Source organism: Puma concolor, chromosome D1 (assembly GCF_028749965.1).
Source record: "Puma concolor isolate L17-30 chromosome D1, mPumCon1.1.hap2, whole genome shotgun sequence".
NCBI lineage: Eukaryota > Metazoa > Chordata > Mammalia > Carnivora > Felidae > Puma > Puma concolor.
Genome location: NC_141676.1, coordinates 107,243,260 through 107,252,268, shown reverse-complemented (window position 1 = coordinate 107,252,268; position 9,009 = coordinate 107,243,260). Strand labels below are relative to the sequence as shown.

At 57.2% G+C, this 9,009-nt stretch overlaps 1 protein-coding gene across 1 annotated transcript in view; it reads left to right on the top strand.

Moving 5' to 3' along the window:
• The first annotated feature begins 354 nt into the window (after positions 1 to 354).
• The window catches only part of LOC147576976 (uncharacterized), a 32,087-nt gene continuing 23,432 nt past the window's right edge, over positions 355 to 9,009 (top strand). Inside the window, exons 1-14 of the mRNA XM_086676442.1 lie at positions 355 to 556; positions 812 to 1,029; positions 1,685 to 1,846; positions 2,676 to 2,781; positions 3,009 to 3,104; positions 3,212 to 3,383; positions 3,497 to 3,659; positions 4,312 to 4,491; positions 5,312 to 5,486; positions 6,167 to 6,447; positions 6,980 to 7,105; positions 7,439 to 7,674; positions 7,812 to 7,954; positions 8,646 to 8,873. Of these exons, the coding sequence (XP_086532568.1) occupies positions 355 to 556; positions 812 to 1,029; positions 1,685 to 1,846; positions 2,676 to 2,781; positions 3,009 to 3,104; positions 3,212 to 3,383; positions 3,497 to 3,659; positions 4,312 to 4,491; positions 5,312 to 5,486; positions 6,167 to 6,447; positions 6,980 to 7,105; positions 7,439 to 7,674; positions 7,812 to 7,954; positions 8,646 to 8,873 (2,488 nt within the window). The remainder of the gene's footprint in view (positions 557 to 811; positions 1,030 to 1,684; positions 1,847 to 2,675; positions 2,782 to 3,008; positions 3,105 to 3,211; positions 3,384 to 3,496; positions 3,660 to 4,311; positions 4,492 to 5,311; positions 5,487 to 6,166; positions 6,448 to 6,979; positions 7,106 to 7,438; positions 7,675 to 7,811; positions 7,955 to 8,645; positions 8,874 to 9,009) is intronic.

Genomic DNA, 9,009 nt, shown 5'->3' with positions numbered 1-9,009 from the left:
GCGCGTGCACACACACACACACACACACACACACACTCCACCAGTTGCCCTAGGAAGGAAAAGGCCTATGGAGAAACAGATAAGAGGATATCTTATATCTGAGCTGTCTGGGCCAAAGGCGCCCAGAGGATCCGTATCTCAGATTTCATCTTCATGAAGTATTCAGCGAGTGCTCCCTGGAGCCTCTGTGAGCGGGGTTTCTCTCTGCAGGCAGATCCCTGTGCCCAGACCTCTCTGTACCTCTCCCATCCCTATCTCGTCCTCTCCCAGTGTTGCTGTCACTGGGTCTTTGCTGTGTCCCAGCACGGGGTCTTCATCGGTGTCTTTCTCCGTGCGCATCTTCCTCCAACCTGCATGTCTGCCTCTCTCCCTGCCACCATCGCCCCTGCCCAGGAGGTGGGGGTCCTACCCTTTGGCACCCCAGGTACATGGGCCCGCGTGGCTCTCTTCTGCTTTACCTTCCAGAGCACCATGTGCCTCGGCAGGGAGAATCCTCAGGACTGTGGGAACCAGACGTCCAGTGCAGAAGAGGCGCACCAACCAGGGTGCCCAGAGGGTAGGGTGTGGGGCTGAATTTGCACCGGAAGACTTGGGGATACAGTTAAGGAGTGGGGAAAGAAAAACAGCTATGAGGGGAGATGTTGGCTTACAAAACACCTGGGCGGGGGGGTGGGGGGTGGGCAGAAGCCCCGAGTGGGGAAAGAGAATAGTCGGGTGTTTACCTGGAGCCTCTGGGGGGAGTCACCTGCGGACCGGCAGCTCCTGGAAGGTAAGTCTTAGCGCTGACTGCCATGCACCCATCCCCCTACAGGTAGGCTCTGCCCTGGCCCACCACCTGCCCCCTGTCCCCCTGGAACTTTCCTCTCCAGAGAAGGTCCCCACAACACCCCCCTCTGCCACCTCTGCCCTCGAGGATTCTTCAACCCCTGGCCCGGCCAAGATGCCTGTTTTCCCTGTGGTTCGGAGGCCACCCAGCCGGAGGAGGGCAAGGACACGTGTGTCTGCCTGGGGCCTGGCCGAGTGTTCCAGGTACGTTTTCTGGTGGTGGGACCCAAGGACGCGCTGCATTTCCAGGACTGTTTTGGTCAAGTTCAGCTCCGGTGTAACCTGACCAGGGTTAGCTCACATTTCCAAGTGACGTGGGGTAAGATGGCCAGGCAAATACAGGCTGCCCGCTTACACCTGAATTTCAGATAAATTAGATAATTGCTTAGCATAACGTGTCTCAAAAATTGAATGAGACATACTTATACTAAAAATGTATTTCTTGTTTATTCGAAATTCAAATTCAATGGGGTGTGCTATATTTTTACTCACTAAATCTGGTAACCCTACTTAGAGGAAAGGGTAGAGTTGTCCTCCATCATGACCACTCCCAAATTACACACCCTGACCCAGATCTTTCCCCTCGAACTTTCCCTGTAAGCCAACAAATAACACACGTGAATCCTTCCTTTCCTGAAATTCCCAAATCTTTTTGACCGAAGTGTTAGCACCAGCTGGACCCTAACCAGCATGAGCCGGTAGCCTTCCCCTGTCACCTGACGCCTCTCCAGCCCTGGTAAACCTTTTATTCCCCTCCCCCGCCTTTACCTTCTGGCCCATCTCAGGCAGTGTCACGGCCAAAGGGGTGGTTCACCACAACCAGGTAGCAACCAGCCATCCCTCCCTCCGCAACCCACAGCCCAGCGATGGGCAGTGCCCCTGCCCTCCAGGCTACCAAGATGTTGGAGAGCCAAGGGGCTGTGTCCAGCGGGAGCATAAGAACTGCAAAGATGGGGCCACCTGGAACCAGGAGGGGTTGTGTTTGACCAAGGACCAGTGGAGCCACCACTGTGCCCACGAGGTAGGAGGGGTCTATATAGCACACCCCCAGCTCTCCTGGCCCTTCAGCCGACAGTTCACATGCCCAGTCCCCTAGCCTCTGGGCTCATTCCACTCCCCCATCTATGGAAACATGGACACCTGTGCTCTATGCTCTAAAGCTGGAGAGTTGGGGGGACCCTCCCCCAGAGACGTGTCCCTGAGAAGGTTGAGTCTCTGTGCAGGTGTGTGCCACACCAGGAGATGCCCACGGCTATGACGCAGGCCTGGGGCTCTGTCGGTGCTGGGGACAACGCTCAAGTGGAATGTGTGGTGCCCTGTGCCTAGAGGGACAGAGACACGCCCTGCAGCTCAGTTGCTCTGATGGCATCCCGCAGGTCTCCATCACTGAAGGCGCCGGGAGCCAGGTACAGTGCCCGAGGCCCAGCCCCACGCTGAGCAGAGACCCAAGGAGCCAGCGCTCGTGGCCTCTGCTTCCTCAGAAGGGGCGTGTGTGACACGCCTGTGCACAGGGTCCTGGCACCTACTCACTGAACCCCATCATAGGCACAATATCTAGTGCCAGAGCAAAGGCCCCAGCGTTGATTTAATTTCATCCTGCAAAGCTCCTTGAAGAAGTGATTTGTTCATGAAGGAGGGGGAAACTATCTCGGGAATCTTCCCACGTGGGTGAAGGATAGCATCCAGATGAGACGTTCTCAGGTCACTGGCACCGCGTCCTCCCTCCATCCCCATCAGGACGCGGACAGGGCTCGGGGGAGGCCCTGTGCTTGCCCCACCTCCCCGTGGGGCCGCTGTGTCACTCACCAGGTCTTACGGGAAGACCTGACATTAGGCCTCCTCGTTCCCAGGAATTTTACCTCCTGGACAGGCCTTCCCCACCTCGTGCTGTGGGCCATCCCTGCAACTTGGACCAAAGGCAGAAGCCCGTCCCTCTGTATGTGGTCAGGATGGACGGTAAGACCACTGCACAGGGGGAGGCCACAGGCTCAGGACCGCACATGGGCAATCCTCGCCCTTTTCCGTGGCTCCCTCGGGCAGAAGCTGGAAGGTGACACCCCACAAGGTGATCCCTCGACTTTTAGAAAGTTGAACCCAACCACGTTCAAAGCAGGAATGGACAGTTTCTGTTGTATCCATGTGCTAGGCCCTGCGCGTTGAGGGAGATCCCTGCCTTGTTCTAGGGACTGGGTTCCTGGGCCTGATCAGACCAGGTCATGCGCTCCTGCGTTCCCTCGGCCTGCTCGTCAGAGATCCCAGGCCCCCAGGACACGACGCAGGTGAGCAGCGCCCCTGACACTTGTTGGGTCTCCTCTCCCGTCTCCACCGGCAAGAATCTGCCTAAACCTGACTGTTATTCTTCACGTTCTGTACCTTGCTTGCCCAGAAAATTCTAGGGAAGGACATCTGACCTCCTCTTGGTCAATGAGCCTCAACTCCACACACCATGGGGATCTGCCGCCCCCAGAGCCAGGCATCCGAAACCCCACCGTCTGCCTCCAGATCAATGATACGCTTGCCTTCCTGGTGACCCGTGAGAATTACCCCGAGTATGACCTGTGAGTGTCCAGAGGACACAGCCCTGCCACCATCGAAGTATTGGAGATGAGACGCTCCTTTGCCCGTAGCCGCCTCCAAGAGACAACATACCGCCTCCTTTCTCTGTCGCCAGGGGCCACTTCTACAACACACTGGGGGGATTTGACTGGGGGCGCCTCCGGGCCCTCGCTGAGGAGTCCCAGCTCCAAGATCAAGAACCCTACCTCTTTCTACAGCAGTTCCAGGAGCCTGGGGTCTATGTCTTTCGTCTGAGCAGCAACAGGCATCGGAAGATGGTTTGTCTGTGATGGTTTGCCTCATTTAAGAACCTAGCCCATCATTTCCCCCTTGCCTTAAAAAATACTGCTTCATAATCATTGCAGACAGATCCCCAAGGAAGGAGATGCCCAGGTTGTCCCTATCAAAGCTTCAGGCTCCCACAGTGCTAACAGATAATTCTGGGGGTGCCAAGCGTTCACTCCAACATGTGACGTATAAGGAGGGGAAGATCGTGAGAATGAAAATAGCCCAGGTGTCCAGACATCTCTCCCAGCCCCCTGCTTCATTTCCCCTCCTCCACCCCCCACTCTTTCATCCTGAAGGCACATACCCCGAGCCCATCTACACAAGCTTGTACCCGTGTGACCTGCATATGAGGCCACCACCGAACCAGGTGCACTGACTTGGTCACAACAGAGTTTAGCATCTCATCCTGTCTGCGCAGCTCCTAAGAGGCTGTGCTGACCTTGCCCCAGAACGTGCAGACAGCTGCTCAGTTGCTTCCTGTGAATTCGTGTCCTGGGAAAAACTCAGATTCTGCTCCCCTGAGGTATGCACAAAGATCTGGACTATTTGGTTCGTGCTGACAGGCCCGGGGTCCCGCTCCGTCCCCTTGCCAGTCTCTGGCAGACAGTAGGACAAAGGCTGAACAGATTTCTTTCTGCCCAGTACGTCCGCACCCTCCCGCCAGGGGGCCGGTGCTTTGGAGAAGGGCCCTTCGCCTCCACGACTCCTGGGTATCTCATCCAAACTGGCATTGCCAAGATCCCCAGGCCCCCAAAGAGGTCTGACTGGCCGGAAGTCCTGGGGGAGATTGTCCTGCTCCTCGGGTTCTGCCTGCTTCTGTCGGTGAGTGAAATGGACAAGTGACCTCTGAGCCAGTGGGCAAGACTGCCTCTCCAATTCCACAGAAGTGGGTCTTCAGGTGCCCCTTTTGCGGTAGGCATTATAATAGTTACTAAGGTGCAAAAGTGACAAAGGCACAGCCTCAGGCCTCTAGTGATCAAAGTTCCATCAGGAGAACATAGACAAGGAAACAAGTGAATGTCAGGAAACATTAGGGCACTATGATGAAAGCGTGTCCAGGGTGCCCGGCTGCACGAAGGAAGGAGGTGACTGTCCTCCCGTGGGTCAGGATAGACTTGTCAAGAGGTGATTCCTGAAAGAGGCTTGAAACATGAGACGTGGAAGAATGCGGTCCCTGTAGGAGAAAAGGGGTTGGTGAGCTGAGGGCTGGGAGAGTAATGGGCTAGGGAGGAGGGGTAGGGATGAGGGCGGGAGTATTATGTGTGAAGGCGCAGGGGCATGAAACAACATCCACCTGCTCAGGGAGCCAAACACGGGGGTGCAAGCACAGAGATGAGGTTGAAGCTGGGAGAGACCAGAGAGACCGCATGGTCCCATGGGCCCTGCTGGGCAGTGGGGACTCATTAAACCTTTTGAGCAAGAGAAAAACTCTGGTGAGACTTTTATTTTTAGTCTAGTGATGGGGTGAAAGATAGAGATGGATTAGGGAGGAAAACCACAAAGAGAGAGACTGTTGGAATGGTCCAAACAAGAGAAGATGAGGCACTCCCTAAGTGTGGCTGAGCAGGGACCTCGCTCCTCCCCGTCGTCAAAGAAGATGCTTCCCCCCGTCCTTCGCATGACCACATTATATACCGTGTAGATTCAGTGTCACCGCCTGAGCTGGGCCAGGAAGGCCATTCCCAGCCCCACCTTCAGGGAGCATCAGCAAGGATACAACCTGGATGCCTACGTTTCCCCAAGACCTGGGACGACATTGGTGAGGAGGGGCCCATCACACCAAGACTCTGATATCCCCAGGGTTGGCGGAGATCACGGTGAGTGACGGAAGTGCCAGAATCCCAGAAGTGTCCCCAAACCCAATTGGCCAGATCCTGCTTCCTTTTTCCATGTTCCTAGGTTACTCAGTGTTCCCTTCTCCTCCATTCATTTATTCATTTGCTCTGTAAATATTTATCGAACGCCTATCGTATGCCAGACACTGCCTGATTCTAGAAGCGCACAGTGTGAAGGGGGGTAAGGACATCCAAATAAAAGCTTTCCAAAAGAAAAGTAATGTAACCACGTACAAAGTGCCCAAGTTAGAAAATTCTACCTAGAGGAGCAAGTTGCAGAGGCATTGATGCGTCACGCTGAGATGTTTCACCTTCTACCCTTGCTACTCAAAGTATGGTCCTCAGATAGCAGCCCTGGAATTTGTTTGTTCCTCTCCAACTTAAATGTGGTTATGAATTACCTGGGGATCTTCTCCTGCAATGGGTCAGAGATGGAACCTACAATTCTGCTTTGCAGTTTTTTAATTTATTTTGAGAGAGACCGAGAGAGCACCAGTGGGGGTGGGGCAGAGAGAGAGGGAGAATCTCAAGCCTGCTCCACGCTGACGCTGTGGGGCTCGAACTCAGGAAACTGTGAGATCATGACCTGAGCCAAAATCAAGAGTTGAATGCTTACCCAACGGAGCCACCCAGGCACCCCTAGAATTCTGCATATTTAACAGGGTCCTCAGTAGAGCTGGAGCTGCTGGTACAGGACCACACTTTTAGCCGCAAGACTACGTCTAGACCATTGACGGTCGGCAGGAAGAAGACACAGTGGGGATCTGCAGGGAGCCTCATCTTTGCCTTTCAGGATAATCTTGTTTCCCTTCCCCTGACAGGGGGGCGCTGGGAGGCTGAGGAGCAGGTAGACCTGGAGTGGTTTGACCCAGAACGTTTCTTTGCGATTCTGCTCAGGCAGTCTGTATCCGTGACAACCAAACTCGGCCAGACCAAGGAAGAGGTAAGTGGGAGCAGCTGGAGAAGTGAGTGGGGCTGGAAACGCATCTCAGAAGGGAGCTAGTTGCAGGGTGTAGGACCTGAAGAAATCCTCCATCTACCCATAAGGAATCAGGAAAAAGAGGAAAGTATAAGGGAAGGGAGGCAGAAGATTTCAGATTGAATTTAGGGCTGATTTTACGAGATCTGGGGGGCCTCAGATCAGTGATAGGGAATCTATTAGGGCCACTTCTGGAGCCTCTCCGATCCCCATCCCAGGTCCTCGGTTGCCCAACTGGCATGAACAAATTCAGGCCGGTGGGTGACGGGCGTTGGGAGCAAAACAGAGCACACTTGTAGTCCAAGCATCTTAACTGGGCCAGCGGTCTGTGCGTGCCCGGACCTGCCTGGGCTGGTCTTCACCATTCCTTCTGAGGGTCTCCGGGCCGTGGCGCCCCTCCACCAACGGGCAGCAGAGGGCGCTGTGATCAAAGCAATGAAAGCGATCGCGTGGCTTCTGGAGCAAGTTCACAGGTGAACTCCGCCCTCTCGCACAGCTCAAACTCCTGTGCCTCAGACTCCTGAGTGAAGCCCGTTCTCTCCGGCAGCTGTGGGGTGCTGAGCGTCGCATCCCAGCCTCTACTGGCCGGCTTCTGGGGAGCCCCTCGAGCGAGCTGCAGCAGGTTGGGATGCGTTCACACCTTCCCGTCCGGTCCCTGTGCCCAAATGTGACTCTTGGGCCTCCCTGAGCCCCGGCTCTAATCCTCCCTCCCCCCCACACCGCCCCCCCACGCCCCCTCCAGCCTACCTTCTCCCCGCCCCGTGACCCCTCTCCACCTGCCCCAGGGCTCTTAGCCCCACCCCACCCCCCACCCCTGGGGCTTTGTCACCCCTTTGCCACTGCTGCAGGGCCTGCCCAGAATGTTCTGGAGCAAGCTGGGTGTCCGAGCCCTGGGCTGCTGTCCCTGGCGTCTGCAGCCCTGCGGGCAAGCAGGCAGTGATGTCTCTGACCCCAGGCTGCTGAGGCTGCTGCCAGGGCCGCGGAGGAGGAGGCGGGGCGCAGGGGGCGCCTAGCGGGCCCGTACGCAGCAAGCCTTAGTCACCAGCTGGGGCTCCTCCGCCAAGACCTCCGTGCCAGGCAGGAGCAGTGGGCCTCCTTCTGCTCGGCGATGATGGCAGCTCGGCGGCTGCTGAAGGCACAGGCGGGCTCCAGGCCCGCCAAGTCCTCCCAGGCTGGGCCCAACCCCGAAGGGTGTGTATCCACTGAGGCTGAGGCAGGCATGAAGAGATCTGGCTTAGGGGAGGAGCGAGGATGGCTTCGCGGGATCCCGAGCCGGCCACGCCGCCGACGTGTCCTTTCTCCATCCCAAACTGCGCTTCCCCTTATAGGCCTACCCCTGTGGCCCTGCAGGGAAACCCCCAGCTGGATGCCCTGCTGAGCCGCCTGTCCCAGGCTGTGCTGCAGGAGGGCCACCGCCTGAAGGCCTGGGGCGTCCTGGGCACCGGCACCGGGGCAGAGCTGCTGCGGCCAGGTGCGTCCCGCTCGGCGTCTGGCAGGGCTCCCCAGGAAACGTGGCGCTGCGTTCAGGGCAGCAGGCCCCGCAGAAACGTGGTCCCTCCCCTAAGACACCCGGCAAGGGAGGAGGGGAGGCGAAGGGCATAGCAAAAGTGGAAACCCCCAAAGTTGGGAGGGACTTCCTGTGCGGTGCCCCGGGCAAACGGCTGTGCTGCAGAAAGAGCCTCAGAAATGGGAAGGACAGAGGAGGAAACCAGCAAAACTACCACAAAGCGTAGCTTTACATCTAAGGGAGCACTTCTTGAGAGCACAAGCCTGACACATGGGTGCAAGAGGCCACATTTGGAAAATGCTGGACTTCTGGAAGTGAAGGGTGGGAAAAGGATCCTCTGGGTTCTCTGTGGGCACTCCGAGTTCAGGGAGTCCCCAGCCCCATCGGGTCACCCCACAGGCTGTCAAGACCATTTTCCCAGGGTCCTCCCGGGCACTGCCAGCCTGCAATACGATGCTATCGCAATGTCACGTCTTCAGTGGGAGAGCAGGCCCCGCACTCAGCAAAAGACACGATCCCCTGCCCCCTGGGAGCATTTGCTGTTGGGCTGTGCATGGGGTTCTTACCAACTCCTTCCAGGCACCAGCCCAGGGAGCTCCCAACCCGCCCCCTTGGCCTCACACCCAGGGCTGAGCTGTTGTTCGACTTCCCGCAGCCTCAGCGGGCCCTCAAGGGGGCGCCGATGACATCCGTGTGAATCCCGTCACCAAGCTGATGGTCCCCAGCCACAACTGTGCAATGCTTCCGGCCAGTGGCCATGCAGGGTCCATACCTCCTGGCTACTTCGTCCACCCTGACACCGGGAGGGTGCTGCCTGAAGCTGGAAACCTGGGGTACGATCTGCAGGGAGCTACCCTGGTGCCCACCACTGACTTCGGTTCCGGTGAGACCCTGACCATTAAGTAGCACCCGCCCGCCCAGCCCAGGTCTGTTGGTGCCCTCTGGAATGAACCCCCAGGGGGCACGGGGCAGGGAGCAGGGCTCTGTCCTTGTACGGTGGGGTGTGATGATGAGCAGAG